This window comes from Hylobates moloch, unplaced genomic scaffold (genome assembly GCF_009828535.3).
Source record: "Hylobates moloch isolate HMO894 unplaced genomic scaffold, HMol_V3 SCAFFOLD_11, whole genome shotgun sequence".
NCBI classification, from domain to species: domain Eukaryota; kingdom Metazoa; phylum Chordata; class Mammalia; order Primates; family Hylobatidae; genus Hylobates; species Hylobates moloch.
In genome coordinates this window covers 40,326,434-40,352,473 of record NW_026652286.1, presented here as the reverse complement: position 1 = coordinate 40,352,473, position 26,040 = coordinate 40,326,434, and the positions used below count along the sequence as shown (strand labels likewise).

The following is a 26,040-nucleotide window of genomic DNA, read 5'->3' as shown; positions in this document are numbered from 1 at the left end:
ATAGAGAAAGAAAGAGAAAAGAGAGGGAGGGAGGGAGGAAGGGAGGAAGCGAAGGAAGGGAAGGAAGGGAAGGAAGGAAGGAACAAGCTCTGAGCATTGCCACAGACCTGCTTCTAGTGTCCCTGATATAAAGCTCTCTTTGCTCAGTCTCCCAAGAGAACAGATCAAGCTTCTCCAAAGGACTATGGCAGGAACCCAATTCCTTCTTCCACTCAAAAGACTTGTCACTTGCTGCCTGGGATCCCTGGGCATATGGGCTGCAAAATTCAACTAGCTGCGTGATCACCTGTGTCACCTCACTCCCTGGTGTCTTCCCACTTGTGTCCAGGAGCTCTGGGCCTGGGAAGGATTAATAACCAAAAATAAAGATGGCCCACAAGGCCTCAGAAGATCAGGAGCCAGCCCTGCAGTCCAGACATTCTGGCTAAGCCTCTTTCATTAGGGTCTCCCAGCTCATCCATAGGCTAATGCCAAACTTTCACAACAGCTAGTGGTTCTCATGACACCTCCTCCTGGTAGAAAGGAAAGAATAAGTCAAAAGGACCTGGGCCACAGATTCTGTCCTCTTGAGTCATTGATTTTGCCTCCCTAACCTATATCTTAAGATAGATTACTCTGTGAAAGCTGGATGGCCATTGCCAGATAATTTAAAAAGTATATATATCAATATGAAATGGATTGATGATAATCAATATTGCATATTATAGTTTATAGTACATGGATGGTATTGCTTTTATTCATTTTCTTTATTTTTTGAAAATTGAATTTGTGATTTTAAACATTAAAGATAATAGAAAAATTAATTTTTTGGCTCAATACTAGATTTATTATAGCTATTATTCCAATAATTATTCATTGAATTAAAGTTATTTCAAAACTACTATTTGACATAGGAATATTGGTAGTTTTTTTTGTACTTTTTTTATTATACTTTAAGTTTTAGGATACATGTGCACAACATTCAGGTTTGTTACATATGTATACATGTGCCATGTTGGTGTGCCGCACCCATTAACTTGTTTTTTTTCTACCAAGTGAACGTCATCTTCAAGACATTCACACAATTTAGATAAAATTATTTTTGCACAGCAGCTGTATCCAGAGGCTTGATCTTGGATTTAGATTTAAATTTATCAAAGAAAGGCAATTTTTTTAATTTGCCTAATTCAAAGTTCAAAGACTAATGAAATCCTTTCTTCAAATACCTGAAGACATTTGTATTCAGGGCTCTAGAGATGAGCTTATGAACTCTATAAACTGGTAAGTAAATCTTCCAGAAACAAGTTTTACCTTTATTTCAAAAAAGTAATGATTTTGAAAATACATATTTTCTCCTCAATGAGTTTTAGAACTAAATTTAAATGTTTCTTTCTAAAACAAAGCTTTCAAACAATCCTTACCTTAAAAGCACACTAGATGGTACAAGCAAGATAAGAGCTCAATAAAGAAAAGCATTGCCACAAGTTATACACGTTGAAAAAAAGAAACAAATGCTCTATTCCTGCCTGTGTGTCCACAACTCAGACTGGAACTCTGCTGAGGCTCATTGGGCCTGCTGGTGCCAACAAGGCTCATGGACATTCTTAAGCAAGCAGTGAATCTGCATTACGGCCCAATATTATGGTCAGTGTATTCCAGTTTTGTTTTCTGGATGGAGAGTGAATACAAAATGTTTTATTGAGAATAAGACCCAGGCAGCCCAATGCCAAGCCCCCAGGGGAAAGGAAGTGTTTTGGCCATCATAGTAAAAAAAAAAAAAAAACAAAAAAACAAAAACAAAAAAGCAGCAATATGCTATTTTCTGAATTAGAACTCTGGGGGTTAAAAGTATTTCAACCAAAGTAAATATTTTTCCATAATAAATATTGGTTTTACTTTGTTTTCTACAAAGTTAAGTGTCACATTATCTTGAACATTACTGCTGGTTTTGAAGGAATTGTATTTGCTTGCATAAAATTAACAGTAAAACCATTTCAACTTTGACTTCCAGTGTTGTCCACACTTGACATTCATGTTGAGGAGGCAGTGGCATTTATGTATGAAGGGCAGCTGGTCAGGCCTGACTTGCTACATTGGGTCCCTGGGTTCTTGCTGTTTCTGTTAACACCTGCAGGCGCTTTCACAGTGACCACCTAGACAGATGAGACAGTCCTGGCTGCAGCAGAACACTTAGCAGCTTAGACAAAACCTCTGGGGCTCCTGGGTCAAGATAATGCCATTTTGGAAGCAACTGCTACAGTTTTGTTGTCTCCTGACTCTGAAAGATGTTCTTCCTGCCCTCTTCACCCTCCCCCTGAAAAAAAGAAACAAAGTCAAGGAGGATGTATCCATGTCACCAAACAGGATAAGAGCAGGGACACCCACTGTGTGTGTATGTGCAGGGCAGTGGAGAGGAACATCACCTAAAGCCAACCCAAGTGCAATATCCCTAACTTTTTTCTAGGTTTTAAAGTTCATTAATCTTGAAATTTTTGGAAAATTAATGGTGGAATTTCAAAAAATGTGAACAATGGACTCAAAGGAAATACAAGGGGTATGTCTATGTCTTTAAAGAGTCTCATAAAATCTGAACATTTTAGTAAGTTATTCAAATACTTCTTATATCTGTAGATCAGATACTGACATTTGGCAGATTGGCTGCATTACATCCATTTTCCCAGCCCATGTAAAAGTAGCTATTAGTGGTTGCCTTCTGTATTACTCTGTTTTCACACTGCTACAAAGAACTACCTGACAGTGGGTAATTTATAAAGAAAAGAAGTTTAATTGACTCACAGTTCCATATGGCTGGGGAGGCCTCAGGAAACTTAAAATAATGGCAGAAGGTGAAGGAGAAGCAAGCAGCTTCTTCACAAGGCAGCAGGAGAGAGAGGGTGCACAGGGAGAATGCCAGGCACTTATCAAACAACCAGATTTCATGAGAACTCCCTCAATATCAGGAAACCAGCATGGGGGAAACTGCCTCCATGATCCAATCACCTCCCACCAGGTCCCTCCCTTGACACATGGGGATTACAATTCCAGATGAGATTTGGGTGGGGACACAGAGCCAACCCTATCATTCCACTCCTGGCCCCTCCCAAATCTCATGTCCTTTTCACATTTCAAAACCAATCATGCCTTTCCAACAGTTCCCCAAAGTCTTAACTGATTCCAGCATTAACCCAAAAGTTCAAGTTCAAAGTCTCATCTGAGATAAGGCAAGTCCCTTCTGCCTATGAGCCTGTAAAATCAAAAGCAAGTTAGTTACTTCTAAGATATGGTGGGGTACTGGTATTGGGTAAAAGTTTCCATTCCAAATGGGAGAAATTGACCAAAACAAAGGGTCCACAGGCCCCCTGCAAGTCCAAAATCTGGCCAGGCAGTCATTAAATCTTAAAGCTCCCAAATCTTTGATTCCATGTTTCACATCTAGGGCATGCTGATGCAAGGGATGGGCTCCCATGGCCTTGGGCAGCTCTGCCTCCATGACTCTGCAGGATACAGCCCCTGTGGCTGCTTTGGCATTGAGTGCCTGCAGCTTTTCCAGGGATTAGGTGCAAGCTGTCAGTGGATCTACCTTTCTGGGGTCTGGAGGAAGGTAGCCCTCTTCTCACAGCTCCACTAGGCAGTGCCCCAGTGGGACTCTGTGTAGGGACTCCAACCCCACATTTCCCTTCTGCACTGCCCTTGCAGAGGTTCTCCATGAAGGCTTTGCCTCTGCAGCAGACTTCTGCCTGGACATCCAGGCATTTCCATACATCCTCTGAAATCTAGGCAGAGATTCCCAAGGCTCAACTCTTGTCTTCTGCACACCTGCAGGCCCAACACCATATGGAAACCACCAAGGCTTGGGGCTTGCCCCCTCTGAAGCAATGGTCCAAGCTGAACCTTGGCCCCTTTTTAGCCAGGGCTGAAGCTGGTGTGCCTAGGACACAGGGTGCCATATCCCAAGGCTGCATAGAACAGCAGGGGCCTTGGGCCCAGCCCATGAAACTAGTTTTTCCTCCTAGGCCTCCTGGCCTAATGATGGGAGAGGTTGCCACTAGGATCTCTGACATGCCCTGGAGACATTTTCTCCATTGTCTTGGCTATTAACTTCATCTGCTCCTCATTACTTATGCAAATTTCTGCAACCAGTTTGAATTTCTCCCCAGAAAACTGGTTTTTCTTTTCTACCACATGGTCAGGATGCAAATTTTACAAACCTTTATGCTCTGCTTCCCTTTTAAACATAAGTTCCAATTTCAAATTATCTCTTTGTGAACACATATGACGGTATGCCTTCAGAAAAATCCAGGTCAACTCTTGAATGCTTCACTGCTTAGAAATTTCCTTAATCAGATATCCCAAATTATTCCTCTCAGGTTCAAAGTTCCACAGATCTCTAGGGCAGGGGCAAAATGCCACCAGTTTCTTTGCTAAAGCATAGCATGAGTGGCCTTGACTCCAGTTCCCATAAGTTCCTCATCTCCATCTGAGACCACCTCAGCCTGGACTTCATTGTCCACATCACTATCAGCATTTTAGTCAAAACCATTCAACAAGTCTTCTTCTGAGCCCTCCAAATTGTTCCAACCTTTGCCTATTACCTAGTTCCAAAGTTGCTTTTAGGTTATCTTTATAGCAGTACCTTTCTCTGCTGGTACCAATTATCCCTCCTAAAGGACTACTTCTATGTGTGAAGCCTCAGTGGGACCCATTGCCCCTCAGTGGGCCTTTTCTGGCTTTGAAAAAAAACACCTCAGCATGGTTTTCAAGTCTTCTGATGTTTATATAAAGAGGACAGGTCCTTGTGGAGGTGTTTATATAAGTTAGGAAAGATTCCCCCATCTACCTTCAATTTATGACCTTCTTTGACTCCAGGGAACAAGGAAAAATCACTAGTTTGGAAAGGCAGCTTTCAGTCTTGAAGCTGTAATTATACAGGGGTTAATGACTGGGAAGGAAGATTAAACTTTTACTCACTACTTGAAATTATTCTAGTGCATGATCTCACTTCTTTGGGTTCTAATCCTAAAATATTTGCCCTATTCTGGTAATTGGACATAGTGGTGGAGACCAGCTGGCTCCTAGAAAGTACAAAGGGAACTCCACCCAGTTACCACCAAGCACAGTGCAGGTTGGAGACAGCCTTTTCCTGAGGTGGGGCTGAGGACCTGCTCTGCCACTGACCAATCCTGCGATTTCCAGGCCTCACCTTCCTAGACACTCCCTGCTGTCAGGGATCCTGCCAGACACTTGTCAGCCCCTGGTGCAGCCAGGTCACAGCCATATCTGAGGGATAAACAGCACTGCACCTGTGACTATACTTGGCTTCTACCCTTCTGGGCTTAAGAGGACTTTGGCAATCCCCAAAGGACTCAGACACAGCATGACCATGGGAAACCCCTGCCTAGAACTTCCTGCCTTGGCCCAGCCCATCGCTGGTTTTTACATAATGGTGCTTGGCATTTCTAGGCCACTGTACACATATACACACACAAGCACAAATGCAATTATTGTGCAGGAACAGCTGCAAAGAGGCTGATGCAGGGCTCCATGTCCTTCCCAGGCAGAAGAAAGTGGCTGAGGGGAGCATGGTCCTATCACAGCTGGGAGACTTGACTTTGTGCATCCCTTTATAGAAAGAAGCTCTCTGAATTTCTCTAACAGAAATTGCTGCATGGGATTGCCAGAGACAAGGCACCTGCCTACCTAACACAGTAGCTTAGTCTTCTGAGAAGCCTCCTGTCTCCTTTGATACCTATGACCCTCAGTCATGGCAGCTCCTCCATCACTTTATCCAATATGAGGATGGATGACACTCACCTCCATAACCCAGTCTGCAGCCAGGAAAGTGTCAGTAGAGGTGACCCCACCTTTCCAGGCCCATCATATGTGGGTCAAGAAAGTATCATGTCCAAGACTACAGCATTAATGTTTGATAAGGCTTCCATTTCTATTGAAAAGTTGTCCTTCACCTGCAGTGTTTGCAACTGATTGCCAGCCTGAGGAACACTGGGCAAGACCAAGATGCATCACAGTGTGGTGGACAGAGCCATGAGCTGGGGCTGGGTCCCAGGGCTCTGCTCCTGCCGCTGAGGCTGAAACCACCCCTGCTGGTCACAGTTTCTTCTCACATGAGGAAGGGTTAGCCTACTATGTTCTATGCTTTTCCACCTCTGGTGTCTGTGTGTCTGTGAATCTAGGGAATTGCTTGTGCCCAGCACTGAGGAAACTGGGCACCTGGGGTGGGGTCTATGCAATCCTAGACACATACTGCCAGAAATCCAAGCACAGGCTAACTCTGGAGGGGAGGCTTTGGTGATTTCCACTGACATCAGCCATCTCTTTACCCCCTCCATTGTTTCTTAGTTTCCTCTTCAATGGGTTTTCATTTTTAATAAATGGAAAGGAATTTGACTTTGAGATTGTCCTGAAAGCCCTTGTAATGACCAGTGATGTCTAGCGTGGATTATAAAACCACAACTGGCCCTCTAAACAGAGGAAATTCCATTTTGAGTTAAATGCCAAAATAAGTTCTTTCAATATACCCTAAAGAGTTCACCACAGTCCTACAAGTAAGCCAGTTGGATGAGAGGAGGGCAGCAGAAAGGAGAGCCTCCTGGATGGGGAGCTTGTGCACAGAGAAGCAGCTACTAGATGAAGAAAAGACCGAAAGACAATCTGTGTGGCTGGTTCACATTTGGGGCAGGAAACTGGGACCCACAGGGAGGGTGCTGGGCCCCTCCTGCCCTAGCCTACTTCTTTAAGAACCAACCTGTGATCCCTCCCCTAGGGCAGTGATAGAAATCTTCATCCTAGGAAGCTCATGCATCTGTCCCCAGTTCATGCCACTCTGTGCTTCTGAGAACATCAAGACAGAGGTGTCTGGAGTATCAAAAGCAAGAACCTTCCTTCTCCACACTGCATGGCTCACACAAGCCAGTGCTGTCCACCCACCAGACCTGTGTGTGCACCGGACTGAGACGTGGATTTCCAGGGTCTGATGCTCTGTTGACTGCAAGAACCATCATGCTTGTATCTCAGCCTATGTTTTTGAAAATCAAACTACCCATTCCATTATCGATTTAGTAAGAATATCAATCAGACTTATTGGGTGAGGAGGGGAGAAGGGAGAAGGTTTGTGGGCAGTACTTTTTCTAGATGGAATACGTTCTTATTCAACTCTAAAAAGGAAAAGGACTAGTACCTTGGCCATAGTCAGATGACTACCTGAAAAGCCTCTGGCGTTTAGTGGCTAAAGGCTCTGAAACCAATAGTTTGCACAAACATTGACCCAATATTGGATCTAGGACACTGAACAAAAATCATCCAAGGAGGAACTCTCTGGGAACAGCAGGTAACCCCTCAGCTTTATGTCCTAGGGCTCCATTCCCACCAGAAAAAAAAATGTTTATAGAACCCCAGAGACCTAACTTGGGAACCTGTGCAGCATAGACCAAGGGTATGTCCTATCCTGGGGAGACACAGAGCCCAGAGAAGACCCAGCCTTCCCACCCATGCCAGCCAGCCCTGGCCCTGAGGTGTACTTCCCTCACCCGCAGGGAAGAAGCCCTGTGCAGGTGACCATCAAGCAACATATCATCAGATCCTGGCCAGCAAGCCTTCTCCAGCTGCAGCCACACCTTCCATACCTCCAGATTCACTAATCCACATCCCACCCCCATCAGCAGCTCTCAGTAATCAGTCCCCTTCCCGGTAACCTTCCCACTATCCACTCCCAGGGCCTCCCCAAGCTGTGTAGAGGTAAACAACATTTCAGAAGCCCTTGGCAGAGATATGGTTACCAGGTGCTGAAGAAACAGAGACTCGGAGTAGGCCACCTGAGCCCACCCAGCCACACCTGGCATACCCAGCATTTGGCTAGTGCCAGTTAGGACCAGATACTCAGCCTCCAGGGAGAATAAGTTCATGGGAAACTTCCCAAGTGAGTTCAAAAGCCAAACCAGTATGATCACAGTGAAAGGTGTGAGCATTCTAGGGACCCCGGCACACATGGTTATTTTAAAGAGCAGAGTGAGGCCATTCCACCAAGTGCATGTGGGGCAGGGAGCTGTCCCATCCTGGGGGCTGTGGGAAGGCAGGACCAGGCTCTTCAGGCAGAGAATGCACCACTGCTAATCACTGAGAGATTTCGGACCACAGGGCATTTCAGTAAAGCATATGGAGTTGAGGGAGAATGTTCAGAACTGAGAAGACTAGACTGTGCTCTGAGTAGACCGAGGCTAAGAGTGGGCAAAAAGGGTAAGAAGAAGTGAATGGCTAGGTGCAGTAGCAGATGCCTGTTGTCCTGGCTACTCCTGGAGGTTGAGGTGGGAGGATTGCTTGAGCCCAGGAGTTCAAGGCTGCAGTGTGCTATAACAGCACCTGGGAGGAGCCACTGCATTCAAGCCTGGGCAACATAGTGAGGCTCCACATTGAAGAAGAAGAAGAAAAAAGAAGGAGGAGGAGAAGGAGAAGGAGAAGGAGGAGGAAGAGAAGGAGAAGAAGGAGGAGGAAGAAGGCGGAAGAGGAAGGGGGAAGAGGAGGAGGAGGAGGAAGGAGAAGAAGAAGAAGAGGAAGAAGAGATTGGAGGAGGAGGAAGAGGGAGGAGGAGGAAGAGGGAATGGGGGAAAAGTTGGCATTTTGGGGAACTTCTCACTTATGTCAAATCATAGGAAGCAGAAGAGACTAGAACCCCTTCTTTCTCCACCATGTGAGAATATAGTCAGAAGTCTGCCATCTGAAAGCCAGGACAAAGGTCCTCACCAAACCTGCCAGCACCTGCATCTTGGTCTTCCCAGCCTCCAGAACTGTCAGAAATAAATGTTTGTTGTTTAAGCCACCCAGTCTATGTTATTTTGTTATAGCAGTCTGGACAGACTAAGTTGGTGACACAGCAAATTGTGTGTGGAGATAGGAGGTAACTAAATGTATATCTGACAATAATTGGAGATATCACGAGTATTTACATATGACTGTCATTTTTGACAGTCAATGTAAACAATGTCGACAGCCTCTAGTTTTACGGGGCCTTCTAGAGGGCTCTCTCCTGACTCCCTAACACAATTAATTGAAGATTTTTAAATGATTCCCCAAATACATCATTATCCACTAGAAAAATATCCACTTGCTTCAACATCCTCTTGCCCAAAACTTCTCAGTCAGAAAACTGTTCTTAATGTCTAATTTAAACTCCTTCTTCAATACATCTATTCCTTTTATTCCAACCTGAAGCAGAATTTAATCATGAAATTCCACAGATTGCTCCCTATAACTCCACTCTCACATCTTTCTCTTTTATATAATCCAAAGATTTGAAAAGACAAGAGTAGACAATAAGAAAATGAATATATCTGGGAGAACATTACAGTACTTAAGAAAGAACACTGCTTCATGCCCACTCAGCACCTCTCACTCATGTGACCTCACAACTGGATTCTCTTACACTATTTTCTGAGTGTGTGTGTGTATTCTAGTAATTGTAAGTTCCTGAAAGGCAGAGCCACGTCTTCTAATTTTCATAGCACATTGGCTCAAGAAGTCAATAAAGACACGTAGCCAAAAGTTGGCACACTTATTAAAACCATTCTTATTCTTTACTTTCAATAAAACCAGACTCCTAAGGACTCTAGCTCTGATTTTCATACAGACTGACAGATACTAACTCTGAAATTTGTAACAATTAATTTGGTATTTGAGGCCTGCCCTTCTTCATTCAGTGCCCTCTCCCTCACCCCAAGTGGTCTGCATTTGGGAGGTGTGATGGTCCTTACCAAGGTCTCCCTGGACAGTCACCATGGAGCCTGGAGCGTTTAGGTTCATCTTTTACTGTCTCTGTGGGATGGGGGAAGGTGGAAAGGAGATATTTCCTCCTTAAATGGTGGAAGGGCCTCTCAGATTTCATGTGGATTATAATATGATTTTGATAGTCTGGAAAAAAAACTCTTTACAGACTAAGAAGGAACAAGATGATCCTCAAACCCTGAAAAGTCCTTTCCAACCTTCTCTGTCAAACTTCTGTTCTTCCCTTGGATGCAAATGCATGACAGAGCCTGTAGTGAGCTGCAGAAAGTGTTGGGAAGAACCCAGAGATGAAGAGAATAGAGACTTCCAAGAGAGGGTGTAGTCAAACATCCACCCCTGCCTATCCCAGTGGGTAGGCAGGTCTCTATTGGAGTCATGGAGTGGTGTGTCCCCTACTCATTGCTAAGACCCATGAACTTGGAGGACAGAGTCCAGGGGCCATGATCTGGAAGGGGCTGAAGCGAAGCAGAATAACAAACCCAAATCCAGTTCTAGATCCTGCTACACAGGAGAGCCAAGGCAAGTCATGGAAACAGGTTATGATCCCAGGAGAGAGAGAGAGAGAGCAGCTGAGTGAGCAAAATAGGGGGCAGCCCAAATGATTTGTGAAGCGTAAGTCTAAACCTAATGCCAAACAGGGATATTTCACCTGCTCGGAGTCTCAGCATGAGAATTAGCTTCCTTTATTTACAAAGATTGGACAGAGACAGGGAAAGGGAGACAGAAAATATAACAACAGACACAGGAACTCAAAATCCCTAGTTTTCCTTAGCCAGTAAGTACCAAGGCAGACATTTCTATATACTTAATAATCTCTGAAAGGTCCCTATACATGATACAATAGCTGATATCCATATGGTCATCTTATGACATTAAGAAATGGCTTTGAAAAAGTAAGTAAGTTTGAAACACGCTTGGGAAGATTTCCATGAAAATATTTAAAGTTAAAAAATGTTTTGGCATCACTTTTCGACCTTTTGGCTAAGATCAAGTGTAAAAAATGTTTTGGTATTTTCCCAAGGGAAAAGGAATCTCATGTTTTCTGTAAATTTATTTATGAGGAATGTCTCATAGAGAAATGAGATGACACATCCACGGTATTGCATGGTTTGTAAATATAACATTACCAAGAGCCTTGTCTTCTCAGGTATGTGGGATAGGCTGAACTAGAGAAATCACCTCAAATCTCTCCAGTTTGCTAAGGGCTAGAGACAAATGAGCCCCTCAAAAAATATATGACTTGGGGTCTGTACTAAAATCTATTAAGTGGGCCCCAATAATAGGGCTGAGGTACTTACGTGCATCCATGCAAACTTCCAGTGTCTTTCAAAGAGGCCATCCCATGATACAACCTGGTTGCAAGGTGAGGGAGGGATGAATTATATAAACGGCCAGTTCTGGAGGCAGACATAAGCCCAGGCCAAGAAGAAAAGTACCGTTGGTTCAGGTGTTAGTCTAGGCAAGGGCGATCAAACAGGGCTGCAAAACTGAGTAGGAGATACATTGCAAGAAAAGCAGGCGGCCAAGATTGGATCTGGAAGAGGCAATGCTCAATGTTCAATGCTTACAGGGAGCCTCGCTGGTCAGAGCTACTTTTTTTGTTTGTTTGTTTTGTTTTTTTGTTTTTGTTGAGATAGAGTCTCACTCCTTCTCCCAGACTGGGGTGCAGTGGTGCAAACACAGCCCACTGTAGCTTCTACCTCCCCAGCTCAAGCAATCCTCCTATCTCAGCTTCCCAAAGTAGCTGGGACCACAGGCTCACGACACCATGCCCAGCTAATTTTGTGATTTTTCATAGTCATGAGGTCTCACTTTGTTGCTCAGGATGATATCAAACTCCTGGGCTCAATCCATCCTCCTGCCTCGGCCTCAGAGCAACCTTTAAAGGGCTGTGTGTGTGTGTGTCTCCCTCCATAAGGAATGTAACGCATACTCCCTCCTCCTTTGCCTATTGATTACTCATGTTATAGATCTTAGCTTAGATGTAATTGCAAAGACTTCCCTGAGCCTGAGAAATCTACACGTTCTTGGGAAGGAATTGGCAGACAATCAAGGCTCCTAAGCAGGGTAATTACACAATGAGGTTTGCATATTGGCTCCTTCACTCTGGCTACAACGCTGACACTAGGCTTGAAGGGGTCAGAAGAGAGCCTGTTGTAAACAACGCAGGATCTGGCCATTAACCTGACTCCCTCTCTTTCCTCTCATTCAATCACTAAGCAAGCGCTGGCAATTCTACATTCTAAATATTTCTCAAAGGCAACCAGTTAGCTCTCTCTCCTCTGACACAACTCTAGTTCTGGCCCTCATAATTCTCTTTTCAGATCATTCTCATAGCCTCCTAATCCATCTCCCACCTTGAATTTAGTCTTGCCCTCCAATCCGTCCTTCATCTGGCCTTAAGAGAGACCTCTGTAAACACACATCTATTTATGTGCTATTCACTTGAAACTCTAATTGCTGTCTCATTGTTCTTACCATAACATCTAAAATGTTTGGCATGTCCTACAAACTTGGCAAGGTCTGGCTTCTGCCTAACCTACTGAAGTAGACACTGTAGTGCATCGCCCAAATTTACTCTTTAGGAGGACATTCATTTCCCAGCTGTGCAAACTATTAACAACTCACAGCTGAGTCCCTTTCCAGGAATTGCCCTCATCCAAAGAAAAGTGCCTCACTCAAGATTATCTACTCTCCCTCCTTGGGTACAGCTTTCATCCAATGACTGCTTGATGCGGGAGTGCCAAGGTCTGTTTTCCTTGCCTCAATTTGGGACATATCTGATGGTTCCTCCTATCTCCAGAGCCCCTCATGGGATCAGTTGAGGCCTGTGTTGCAACTGCATGGCAGTTTAACTTATCTCTTTGCCCAGTCATGCATCCTTCACTCCCCACAGGTGTTCCAGACAGCACACCTGAAGAAACCTCATGCATGTAAATTGGTCTCAGACTCTGTTTCCTGGAGAGTCTGACCTATGGTACTCTCCCAGCAACATTACTCGGACATAGAAAGTTCATATGGAACTGTAACAGTTCCTCAAGTCCACTGAGCTCTCTCTGCTGTATGGGTTTTTGCACAAGCTATTTCTTTTCCCTAGAGCATTTCCTACCTTTTTCCTATTCACTTTCATGTCTCAACTAAGATGTCACCTCCTTTAGGAAGTCCTCCTGATTCACCAAGCTCAGGTGCTCTGCCTTCATGTTGTCATGACATTTAGTACTACCTCGTCAATGCTTAATTAGACAAATTATAATGCATTCTATTTATGTATCCATATGTTATCTCCCCTGCTAGACTACATCTTTTTTTTTTTTTTTTTTTTTTTGAGACCGAGTATGTCTCTATCACCAGGCTGGAGTGCAGTGGTGCAATCTTGGCTCACTGCAATCTCCACCTCCCAGGTTCAAGCCATTCTCCTGCCTCAGCCTCCCGAGTAGCTGGGACTACTCCCGAGTAGCAGGTGTGCGCCACCATGCCCAGCTAATTTTTGTATTTTTAGTAGAGATGGGGTTTCACCATGTTGGCCAGAATGGTCTCAATCTCTTGACCTCATGATCCGCCCACCTCGGCCTCCCAAAGTGGTGGGATTAGAGGCATGAGCCACCACGCCCAGCCTAGACTACTTCTTCTAAGGGTGAAAGAAATATGTCTATTGTTTCCATCATTGTATCCCTAGTGCATAGCTCAGTACCTGGAACACACTAGGGATATAATATGTATTAGTTTGCTTGGGCTGCCATAACAAAATACCACAGACCAGCAGCTTAAACAACAGAATTTTACTTTCTCATGGTTCTGAAAGCCAGAAGTCCCAGATCACGGTGTGGGCAGGTTTCGTTTCTTATGTGGCCTCTCTCCTTGGCTAGCAGATGACCACATTCTTGCTGTGTCCTCATATGGGCTTTTCTCTGTGCACCTACATCCCTGGTCCAAATTTCCTCTTTGTATAAGGGTACCAGTCAGATTAGATTAAAGTCCACCCTGATTGTCTCATTTTAACTAAAACACCTTTTTGAAGACCCTAACTCCAAATATAATTACATTTTGAGGTCATGGGGGTTAGGGCTCTACCATATGAATTTGGGGGCAACACACTTCAGCCCCTAATAGTTCTGTTTCTTCTCTTTCCCCTTCCACATTGCTGTCTGTCCCAGAGGCAGCAGGCCCACAGCTCTCACCAAGCACCAATGCCCAGATTAGCCTTCCCCTCAAATTTCCAAGAGGCTTCAACATGTTACGGGTATTATTCTGTCTGGAATGGGGTCAAAAAGGTGGCAGGAGGACTTGAAGAATTCACTAGTTACAAAAGAGAGAGACCTTTCAGCCTGAGGAAACTGCAAAAGCAAAGATACCACATGTTACATTTCATGGGGAGTTTGGGGACATTAGATGTGGCTGTTGTGGAGGATGAATGTGGTAGATGCCAATTGTTGAAGGAAGAAAGGTTGACCGAGGTTATACTGTAAAAATCTTTCATTTTGGCATAAAATCAGCCAACACTTTATCTAAAGAAATGAAGATAGGGAATTAGAGGCTGTTCCAATCACTCATGCAGGAAACTGCAATTAACTTGGTAAAAGGTTGGAAGATTTGAAGATGACTTAAAGCAAATAGCTATCAGGAAGGGGGAAGCGGGAGAGGCATGACAAATATAAGATGAAAAATAGAGGCAAAGAGAAAAAAACAGAAAAAGGAGGCATCCTGTTCATATCTAAATGATGAATTATAATATCCTAGAAGGGATTCTGTTCAGTGGGGTTTTGCATCCTCAAAAAGGCAAAGTCTCCTCCAGACTTTGCTGGAGTTGACTAGCATCTCTCAGCAAAGTGAGGGAGTACTGGAAGCAGAGAAGGCTCTAGATATCAGAAGGTCGGTTAATGTGGAGGCACAGCAGCAAACAGAGCCAAGAGGGATGAAGGCAGCAAAAATTTCCAAAAGAAACTGGAGATCTGGATGTGATCAGCTTCAGGGGGCTAACTGGGATGACAGAATTGATATATCCAGCTCTTTCTCATTTAGAGGAAACAGTCAGCTCAGGCCTGGCTTATAGATTAAGGACCAGTCACCCGGATCCAACCATACAGAGGCAATAGTGGTGGATATTCAGGAGCTTATTTCCCCTCTCAGGATACTGGGGTAGAAAAGCAGAAGGATCAGACACTTGCAGAGGAGAAAAGAGAAGTCACTGTGCTTGTTCACTGTCCTGGCTAGTAATAGCAATGGTCAAGGCCAGAAGTTAAGTGTAATGAAGATAGTGGAGCTAACTGATTTTGTCCAACTGCAGGTTTAGGTGCAGCAGGCCATCTTTTTCACCCTTACCCACCCGGCACCCACTGAGGAGGGACTGTTCTAATAAAGATGGCTTCAGTAGGCCACCGCGAGTCAAAGCTGGGTCTGTCTCCAAAGTGAGTTTGTTTTTTCTTTTTTTTTTTTTTTTGAGACAGAGTCTCGCTCTGTCACCCAGGCTGGAGTTCAGTGGCGCAATCTCGGCTCACTGCAAGTTCCGCCTCCCGGGTTCACGCCATTCTCCTGCCTCAGCCTCTCCGAGTAGCTGGGACTACAGGCGCCCGCCACCACGCCCGGCTAATTTTTTTTTTATATTTTTTAGTAGAGACGGGGTTTCACCGTGGTCTCGATCTCCTGACCTCGTGATTCGCCCGCCTCGGCCTCCCAAAGTGCTGGGATTACAAGCGTGAGCCACCGCGCCCGGCCTGTTTTTTCTTTATGAAACCTCTGGTCACGAGAATATGAGAGTTTCCACTCTGGTTCTGAACTATGGGTCATCAATCCTAATGGGTTATGGGTTCCAGCTGTGAGATTTGCCGTCCCTGTTTGGGATTACAAAGAGTAAATGAAGCTCGCTAGTTAAGACCAGGTGTGGGCAGTCAGAGCCGAAAGGCCAGGAGTGTCCCTCTGAAGAAGGTGGTGACCGCAGAGAAAGCGGTGCTGGGCCTGAATCACTGGTGGGCAGAGATGGTGCCTGCCAGGCCTGAGCCAAGCTCTTTGGAGCCCACTCCACAAAGATAAGAGAACAGCAGCCCTGAAAGCACCTCAAGGACTTCTGCTGCAACCGAGGCTTCCCACTGCATTTCTCCCTCACAGACTCTCCAGTAATCCTTTAAACTCCGTAAGTGTGGCATGTGTATTTCATTGAAAAAGTAATGTAAGCATGCTCTTGAAAACCCAGGAAAGAACTACCCACACCACTACCACCCAAAAGTTAATTATGATACAATCAGAGTTTTCCTCCACTGGACCTTATCCATCTTAGTTCACAGTCTCAAAGTTAGGACTTGAGGCATTTGCGGAAGTAAATCAACTAGAGCACCTTTACTCTAAGACTTTATTCAAAAATGCTAGGCATGAGTAATTTCAGAGAGAATATTCTCACTTGGAGAAGGAGCGTGAGCCAGGCAGAATTTTTAATAAGGATTTAGGAGGCAGGGTCAGCTGAAGTTCAACTGGTTTAGGGAATAGTGCATAGATGGTTCTCAGAAATATGAGGAATTGTTTCTAAGGATGAGGAACTACTGTTTGGGATTTTTACCAAGAGGGTGAGGAGGAATAGTTAGGAGCTGTGGCCTTATGGAAGAAGGGTGGGGAGAAATATTACTGGGGATGAGGAAGTTTAAGTACCACCAGTGGAAAATTCTCAGTCTATTAGTGTCTCTTTTAAAAAAATTTTGTGGATACATAGTAGATGTTTATGGGGTACATGAGATGTTTTGATAAAGGTATCTATTAGTGTCTCTTGTGACGACCAAATGGAAACACAGGCCTTCTGACTCCTGGAGAGCGTTCTTTTCACATCCCGTAGATGCCCCAACCTTTCTCACTTTGGCAGGTGATTGAGAAAGAACCCCAAGGTGTCCTGGCCTTTCCCATGGAAAGACAGGTTGAGATAAGAAGAGGGCTGGACTACACAGACAAATTCAAAGATTTTACCACCTTGTCCTAGGGTTATAATTTATTTTCAACTGGACCAGGGCCTGCAGGAGTTTAGTCCTACATATTTCTGGCCTGCAGCTACCTGAAGGGAATTCTGCCTCGAGTGATTGAGAAAACTCAAGGACTTCCTTACAAAGGAATTTCACTTTTTGATGGCTTGACTCTGGAAGCATCACTGTATTGATTGTTGTTGTTCCTCTTAATCAAATTATTCTCAGCTCCATCCTGAGATGTTTCAGCTGTCAGCCTGGATGGCCAGGCCTGTAGCCCATTGTACCTTTCCGCCCAAGGGGCGATGCAGCCCTGTGCACTGGCTGTTCAGAGATAGTGGTAGACCCATGTTTATTTTTCCTGGCTGTGCCTTTAAGAGCTGCAGGAATGTGAAGGGAGTCTGGATGAGGGGTGGGGTCTCCCAACAGGACTTCTGGGAAAAGGATCCTGGGAATTTTTGCCAGAAACTAAACTGAGATTCCAACTTTGAAAAGTTGGGGGTGGTTTGTGTTGGGGAAGGCCTGTGATTGGACTGCAGGATCCACTAGGGAGGAGGAAAGCAAAAGTAAAAAGGAAATAGCTGGGGGAAGGGAACGGGGGGAAGCCATATTCACCCCCCACCCCAACGCACACACAATTAAGCCAGGAAGCAGCGTGCAACCACTAGCCTGGGGAGGGTCCGCATGTGTCAAGGGTGAGGGCAACAGATGCTGGACCCAGGGAGCTCTCTGCCACAAGTCAGTCTACAAGTCCTCAGGGACCAACTTGCCAACAGCTGGACTTGATCACTAGCTGGCAAACTGAGCTCATGTATCGGGTGGAATAACAAGCGGACTTTGCTCTCTGCTGTGCAAAACGCTGTCTTTAGAGGATTTGCCACAGCAGTGGATAGAAAGCAGGAGACCACCACCGGAACCCTTGAGACATCTTTGAGAAGAGCCACAGCATAAGAGACTGCCCTGCTTGGTGTTTTGCAGGATGATGGTGGCCCTTCGAGGAGCTTCTGCATTGCTGGTTCTGTTCCTTGCAGCTTTTCTGCCCCCGCCGCAGTGTGCCCAGGACCCAGCCATGGTGCATTACATCTACCAGCGCTTTCGAGTCTTGGAGGTAGGTGGCATCTCTACACCTTGGATGAGGAACAGGCTTCCCAGAAGTACCTTATTTTACCCATGCTTCTCTATCTACTGGGCTGTATTTTTCCCAGATAGCAAATGACACATTGCCAAAGTTACACTTTAAAATGCTCATAGTCTGGCAGTTTAGAGCCCAACTCGAGTCCAGTGTGCTATTCCCAGACCTTAAGCACAGTTGCACTTTGTGCTCTGATTTGGCAGTTTGTCTCATCTGTAAAATGGGGATAATAGTAGAATTTATGTTGTAAGGCTATTCTGAAGATTTAATCCATAGCTAAAATACTGCCTGGCATAATGGTATGTATCTAAAATGTTATTATTCACCGTAGTTCATTTTTAAAAATATGAAACTTAAAAATGTTGGTTACTTTTTCTTCATGTTTTAGTGTTTCAGGCTGATAATGGATTTCAGCTTTTCTTTTTGTCTTTTATATAAAACATTAGGTCACTGTAAAAAGTCATGATATCAATGTACTGAGAAGTCTTAGTTTCTTTTGCTGAACTGGATTTAGATTTAGAAATGAGCAGATTTCAGCCAAGTTAAAAAGAAAGAAAGCATTCGGGCTGCCACCTCATTAAAATGTGCAAAACCCAACATTTTGGCGCCCGGACAGGCTCCCAGGGACAAATGTAACCCTCCACCCTAGCCTTTGCCACACCCTGGCATTGATTATTCATACTTAATGACTTGCTTTTGTACAAGCTAAATTGATAAATTATTTATCTTCTTTCAAAGACATTCTTGTTGTTAATAATTATTTTCTACATTTTCCTAAAAAATCTTCATGTCCAAATTATGTGTTCTTCTAGTTACAGTCAGGGTAAAGTCATTCCACACAGCAGGCCAAATGCATTTCCTAAGGGCATCCAGCCAACAGGTTGGGGCCTGGAGGCAGTGGATGAAGTGTTCCCAGACCAGTGGCCTCTTGTGCTTCTTCACTTGCTCCCTCCTGAGCCTCACCTCCTTAGAAGTGCCAGAACGATGCTCAGCCAGGATCCCTCTGCATTTAGCACCGACTTGCCTCAGGAGTAAAGCCAGCCAAATCCCTGCAAATTGTCTTTCAAGACCTTAAGAACTTGTCAAGGGTATAAAGTACAGACTAATCCTTTTATAGCTATGAATGTGGATTTGAAAAAGACAAGGACACGATCTGTATAGATCTTCCCACCCCAGTCCTGACCTGAGTGAAGCCAAGTCGCAGGTGGCAGTCACTGTTGGCCAGCGCAGACACTTAACAACACAGTGGTAGCATTCCCAGCCTGAGAAGCCAGTGTCGGAGGGGTAGGAAAAAAGAGGGTAGGGATTTAGGGACTTATTTTGGGTCTCTCTCTCTGTCTTTCTCCCTTCAAAATAAACAGCCTTACATATTGCTGTTTGGAGCATATATTTTTACATTTGTGGACAGCATTTTGATAAACCATGCCAAATGAGCTTTAAGTAGACATTCTCTTTGACCAAGCAATCCCATTCCCATTCATTTATTATTTTGTTCAGCAAATATTTATTGAGTAGTATTATGTGCTTGGCCCTGTGCCAAGTGCTAGGGATGGATATTCTGGAAATCCACCTTAAAATAATCTGATGAAGATGTAAATACAAAGGTTGTTTTTTCCCTTAATAATCTGATGAAGATGTAAATACAAAGTTTTTTTCTCAGCATTGTTTGAATGACAAAAATTTTAAAACTATGTAAATGTACCTCAAAAAGAGTCTAACAGAATAAATAATGGGATATCAACTCAATGGAATGCTCTCATTAAAGTTATGATATAGGTATACATTAATTAGTGTCAAAGTATGTTCACAATATATCTGCAAGTGAAAAAGATGATACAAAACATATAGTAAAATCACACTTTAAAAATATATATTTACATATGTATGACTAAATGCTTGGGAAAACTTTTTTTTTTTTTTTTTTTGAGACAGAGTCTTGCTCTGTCGCCCAGGCTGGAGTGCAGTGGCGCGATCTCGGCTCACTGCAAGCTCCGCATCCCGGGTTCACGCCATTCTCCTGCCTCAGCCTCTCCGAGTAGCTGGGACTACAGGCGCCCGCCACCACGCCTGCCTAATTTTTTGTATTTTTAGTAGAGACGGGGTTTCACTGTGGTCTCGATCTCCTGACCTCGTGATCCGCCCGCCTCGGCCTCCCAAAGTGCTGGGATTACAAGCGTGAGCCACCGCGCCCGGCTGGGAAAACTTTTAAAAACTGATATACTAAAGTATCAATACTACCTTTGAATTTAGGAATTATGGGAGATTTCAATTTTTCCTGTATTTGATGATGTATAATTTCCTAATCCTTTTCTATAAATGATAGCTATTTATGTTATTTGGGTAATTTAAGTAACAAGCAATAATTTGCAAATTTATTTTCTGACTGAAGCAAGGGCTGGAAAAATGTACCCAAGCAACGAGGGCATACATTCAAGAATTCCAAGAGTTCTCAAAAAATGTATCTGTCATGCTGGGAAGATGTCAGACCTACACAAGTGAGTACAAGAGTGCAGTGGGCAACTTGGCACTGAGAGTTGAACGTGCCCAACGGGAGATTGACTACATACAATACCTTCGAGAGGCTGACGAGTGCATCGTATCAGAGGACAAGACGCTGGCAGAAATGTTGCTCCAAGAAGCTGAAGAAGAGAAAAAGATCCGGACTCTGCTGAATGCAAGTAAGAAAACTGCATCTTTTCCTAGCCCTTCTAGGGACTATCATGCTCAGAAACACACAGACTCAGAGCAGTCAGGCAGCATCATAGAGTAATGAGAGTAAGAACTGAAGGTGTGCTTTTGTGTGCATTGCTGAGAGAGAAAGCTATACAGAGAACAGGTGTCCATTCTCGCAAAGCCATTCTTTCTTTCACACAGAGTGCCTAAAGACTCCATAGAAGGTCAAGGCTATAGTGCCAAAGGTCAGCCCAAGGAGACCACCTCCTGATAAATCTTGGTTTGGTGGAGATGTGTGGTCCCAGATTTTTTCAGGGAAAGTGGTAGTTTGGTGGATTCTACATCCAGTACCCCGGGTGTAGATAGCATCTGCAAATGTACCAAGAAACAGTCTTAAATTGGAAACGGCAACAGCCAACCCTCAGGGCTGGGAACTGCAGTGAATTACTATTGTGTGTGCTGTCTGAGATGGTGATATGCATGGGATGTGGTCTAATCTTGTGGTCCATCAGAATCACTTCCAGGCCATTAAGAATAATGTGTCACAGCTCAAATTATAATAAACAGTATCAGGCAATAAACACACAAATGACAAAGAAAAATTTTCTGTGCCTGAGTCTATTTCATTAAAACAATGAGGCAGACAAAGCTCCCACTTCAGGGTTTGTATTCTGAGATGTTTTCATTGCAAATAGGGACTTTATTTACATGTTAATTATGTCTGTTCCAATTCAAGAACCTCCATCAGGGAAATGACATATAAGCTGAGTGCCATCATTGTGCTAAAAGTTTCACATACCTTTTCAATGTAATCCTTCTAAGAACTTCATGGTCACTATAAGGAAAATGGTCTTCCTAAATGAGGTGACACTTGGTCTGAGTTTTGAACAAAGAAGTTAGAAAAGAATGAGCAGAGGGTACTTCAAGTCAGGGCACAAAATACCAAAGTCATGAGGGTACTGTAGCACCTTGACATTTAGACCCGCAAATATGGCTGAGTGAAAGCTTTTTAGAGAGGTGACAGTAGGGAAACTAGGCTGAAGAGCTCAGCAGGACCCAGTTAATGAGAGACCTCGCATGCTAGATGAAAGAAGTCGAAGCTCACTGGAGAAACTATAGAGAACCATTGAGCAATTTTAAACAAGGGCATGATACAAAGGAAGAGGGTAAGACTAGAGAGAGGAGACCACTCAGGGAATGCTGCAATGATTTGGGCAACAAGTAATAGTGTTGGCATTAAGTGTCATGGGACAGAGAACAGGTGGATTTGAGAGCCATTGAGAATTGGAATCCACATGGCTTTCTGACTGCTAATTAAAACTAAAGGATGAGTGAGAGAGATGAGTCCAGGATGTTTCCCAGGTTTTGGGCTTAGGTCATCAAATGGTTGGTATGAAATATGCTGAGATGGAAAACTCAAAAGGAGTTTGGGAGCACTTATTACTCTACAATTTTTTTCAGACCATTTATAATTTTGAAACCATTTAGTTCATTTATTGGTTCATAGCTTATTTCCTACCTCCCTATCGGTAATGTCAGCTCTATGAGAGCTTGAAACCCCAGTTTCATGTTCAATGCTGTGTCTCCAGTGCCTAGAAAGGGGTCTATTCAATAAATAGTTTTCAGTGAGTAATTAAACAATTAAAATAAGTAAATGAGTGGATGTAGGGATTGTCAACACAGGCAGAGGGGTGAGTTAGGCTTTGTGGCGGGGGAAGAAACAAAAAACATCTTATCTCTGAGTCAGAAGAAAGAGAGGAGGGTGCCTTGCCCATAAGATGAAGCAATGGGTCAAGTGAGCAATCCTTTTTGGCCCTGACATTGTCCTGAGATGAATCATCCTCAAAGAGAGAGAAGCTGGCAGTAAGCACAGAGTGAGGTAAGGAAATGGGTCAAGAGAGGATGAACAGGGGCTTCCTAAAAAGCTGATGGAGAGGACTGGGTGCTAATGTGGCCTGAGCTAGAATGTGTCTGAACTTTCACCCTGGGGGGTCAGGCAGGACGCTAAGTCTGAATAGTGGTGCTGAATTGGATCCCTGAGCTGTTTCTGGTCCCTGGATACTCTCAGCCCACCAGGTGTTGAGATTACCCTTTCCCATTCCAGCTAGAGCTCAGTGGAGGTCCTGAGACTGGACTTGCTTTTTCAACCCCCATCCTCTGCCCCTCAGATCTGGTAGTTCTGAAATATCCCCTCTCCTAGCTCTGTGGTATATGAAAACTTATTTCTGAACCTATTAGAGATTGCTACATCCATGTCTGCTGCCTCTGGAGCTCACATTTGATGCTGTGTTGGTTTGTAAATCAGCCAATACTTGTTGCCTCCCACTACTGGATGGGCCCTGTGCTGCACAGGAGGGATGGAGGACTGAGTAGGACATGTCTGCATCCTGCTGTAGTTTTCTTACCACTTCTCTTGCCTCCCACAGTCTGCCTGCTGTCATGCAGACCTTCCACAACACAAAATAGATCATAATTCTCCTCTGTGTAGAATGTATTTTCGTCATTTACCATCAATTACCAACAACAAAAAAATCCATTCAAATCTCCTAGCTTTCTTTTACATAAGAAAGGCCCTTTACAAAGTGATGCAAGTTGATCTCCAGCTCCTTCTCCCATAACTTACCCAAATGCAGTTTAAATATACATATACATATACATATTTTTATGTATGTGTGTATATATGTATATATTAAAAAATATATATGATTAATATATATTTATATATTTTTCCTAGCAATCCTTTATGACTCAAAAATGCTGTGAATTCTTTGTGAAGACCTATGAGGGTGAGGATAAAGGTGAGGGGGCTGCCAGGCAGACTGGCCTATAGTGCTCCTGGAGCACTTCATTCAGTCCTCCCAGGGAGCATCTCACATATCCGACCACACAAGTCTGTATGTATTCGACTCCTCAGTCATTCCACAAACATACTGACATCTTCTTTTCTGCATTCACAGAGCCTAGGTCATGTTCTCCCATGGAGGAGGCCATAGAAATTATTTACAGAAGAAATAACGATGGCAGAGGCCCCTCAGAGCTTAGTTTAGGGGGAGACAAACCTAGAAACAATCACAACTGTGTGATTAGTGCCCTCCCCCGACTTATTATTTTTAGAGGTTCTCTATCTAGGAGTAGACTTTGGAATGTCAATTTATTCCCCTGTAAGGCACGGTTTTGTATTGTATATATCATGCACACTCCTGCTTTTTTGCCATTTCTGTTAGTAACTATGCCTATATCGGTTCTCATGCTGTACAACAAATTACCATAGATTTAGTATCTTAAAACAATACATATTTACTACCTCAGAGTTTCTGTGGGTCAGGAGTCCATGCATGGCTTAGCTGGGTACTCTGCTGGTACTCGTAGGGCTGGGACCCTCAGCTCCTACAGCCTCTCCTTGCCATAGGCACTGCACAACACAGCTATTGCTCCTTCAAGTAGACGGAGAGTGCTTCTCTTTAGGAAGCGCCTAGTCCCTCTTTTCAGGGCTTTTATCTGATTCAGCCAGCCCACCCATAATTTCCTATTGACAACTTCAAAATCAACTGATTTGGAACCTTATTTGTATATGCAAAATTCCTTCACCTTTGTCTTACAATGTAATGCAATCACAGAGTGCTGTCCTGTCATACACTCACAGGTCCTGCCCACACTCAAGGGAAGGGAATTACACTGGGCATGTACACCAGGGTGTAAAAATCCTGGGGACTGTTTAAGAATTCTGCCTATCACAACGCTTTAGTCTCATAGGCTTAGCGGGTGCTACTAATTACCTGTACCCGCCTTCTTCCTGGAAGACTCTGATCTTCCTGTCTTCCAACCATGGCCTCTAGAGACTGTGCCAGTTACAGACCTTCCACTAAAATCCTGAAGACTCAAGTTAGCACCCTTCTGTGGGCAAAAAACCGTGGGATTATGGGCTAGGAAGGCATTGCCGGAGGTTAGATCAGAGGGTTTTATTCATACGTATGCATTGTCTTAGAGAGTTTGTAAACCCGTACAGCATAGATGATGCAACTTCCTTGGAAAATTTAACTTTGTATCTCAGGAGACTTCCAGGAAATTCTAGTACTAATCTCAATGGTTCTCACTTATTTTAGGAATATTATTCAGGCAACTACTAAGGGCCAAGTACTGAGAATAATAAGATAAAATTGCTCTATAATTAAGTCATTCCCTGGAGAACTGTTCTCAACTCTTCAGCCTTTATTTAGAGATTATCCCCAGATGACGTCCACATGAGCGCTTCAACTCAGGGATGTTTTGGGGGTAGGTACAATCTTAGAACTTTAACTCTCTTTCCCACTTTCCCACTCTCCTTCCCTCTCTTCTTCTCTCATTTACACACATACACAGTTTACACAATTTAGGATGCAAAGGAGTGAACACTATTTGAATATAATCTAACTTATATTTTAAAATTATTCCAAGTCTTTGGAACTATAACTATTATTGAAATAAAATTTTGCATTGCACTTGATAATTTATGACAAAGAATCATTGCCTCAGACACCAAGATTAAGAATTTATCCAACTGATACTCTTTGGAAGATTCCACAGGCAGCATTCTTGTGTGGATACGAGAATTAACTTCTTTTTAACTTGTAGATAGTTTGTAAAGAAAAATTCTCAAGGCAGTCAAAACAAGCCATTATAGCAGATTTTATTTTATTTCCTGTTGTCGTCCAGTTCCTTTTATTGCAAGGGTGCACAAAAAGTTACCTCAAGTAACCTTCACCCTGCTGAATTAAATAACTCATATCTTTTGTTAGATCACGTTTCAAATAAGAAAGCCTGTTGCAGCATATTTGAAGCCTCTGGGATCTGTCCAGGTTTTATAAGTGTGCATGACCCATATTCAAAACCATTAAAAGCAAGACAACAAAACAAAAATCCCCACTATTAACCAAATAAAATGTATGTTAGCCAACTCTCAAGGACAATTAGTTTGTCATGAGTGGAACAAAATATTAAAAGAAGTATAACTAATTTGCAACAGATGTGTTTACCACAAAAGAAGGGATTCAAAGTATAAATGCAGGTGTAAGTACAGGTTTGTGTGTGCACGTGTGTGTACATGTGCCTGCGTGCACCCAGCTATTTCTGCATTCAGGGGGATGGCAACATTGGAGGTGTGTGTAGAGTACAGCTTATCGTGTGCTTTCCCTTGGAGAGGTCATGCCCATGGGTCACTGTGCTGGGTTCAGAAAGGCCTACGTATATAGCACTTCTTTTGTTTATCCATCTGAAAGGCCTGTGGGCTATGAGGATACCTTCAGTCCCATCACTACGGATTCTTACAGAGGGTTAGCTTGTGGCTCCAGGTGCCCTGAACATCCATTCATTCTCGCTATAACTTATATGTTTATTATTTATTCAACAAACATCCGACTGAATTCTAGAAATATGTTGGCATTGTGCCAGGCATTAGAGATAGAATGTTGGATAGGATAACATTCTTGTCCTCAAAAAGCTTACAGCCAAGGGGAGAAGCTGTCCAGACAAATCTGGAATGATGATGGC

General features: G+C 43.7%; 1 protein-coding gene across 1 annotated transcript in view; it reads left to right on the top strand.

The window, feature by feature from the left end:
* Positions 1–20,455, top strand: part of SYT9 (synaptotagmin 9) — a 245,014-nt gene extending 224,559 nt beyond the window's left edge. Inside the window, exons 7-8 of the mRNA XM_058446330.1 lie at positions 17,688–17,817; positions 20,231–20,455. Of these exons, the coding sequence (XP_058302313.1) occupies positions 17,688–17,817; positions 20,231–20,340 (240 nt within the window). The 3' untranslated portion in view covers positions 20,341–20,455. The remainder of the gene's footprint in view (positions 1–17,687; positions 17,818–20,230) is intronic.
* The last annotated feature ends 5,585 nt before the right edge of the window (positions 20,456–26,040 follow it).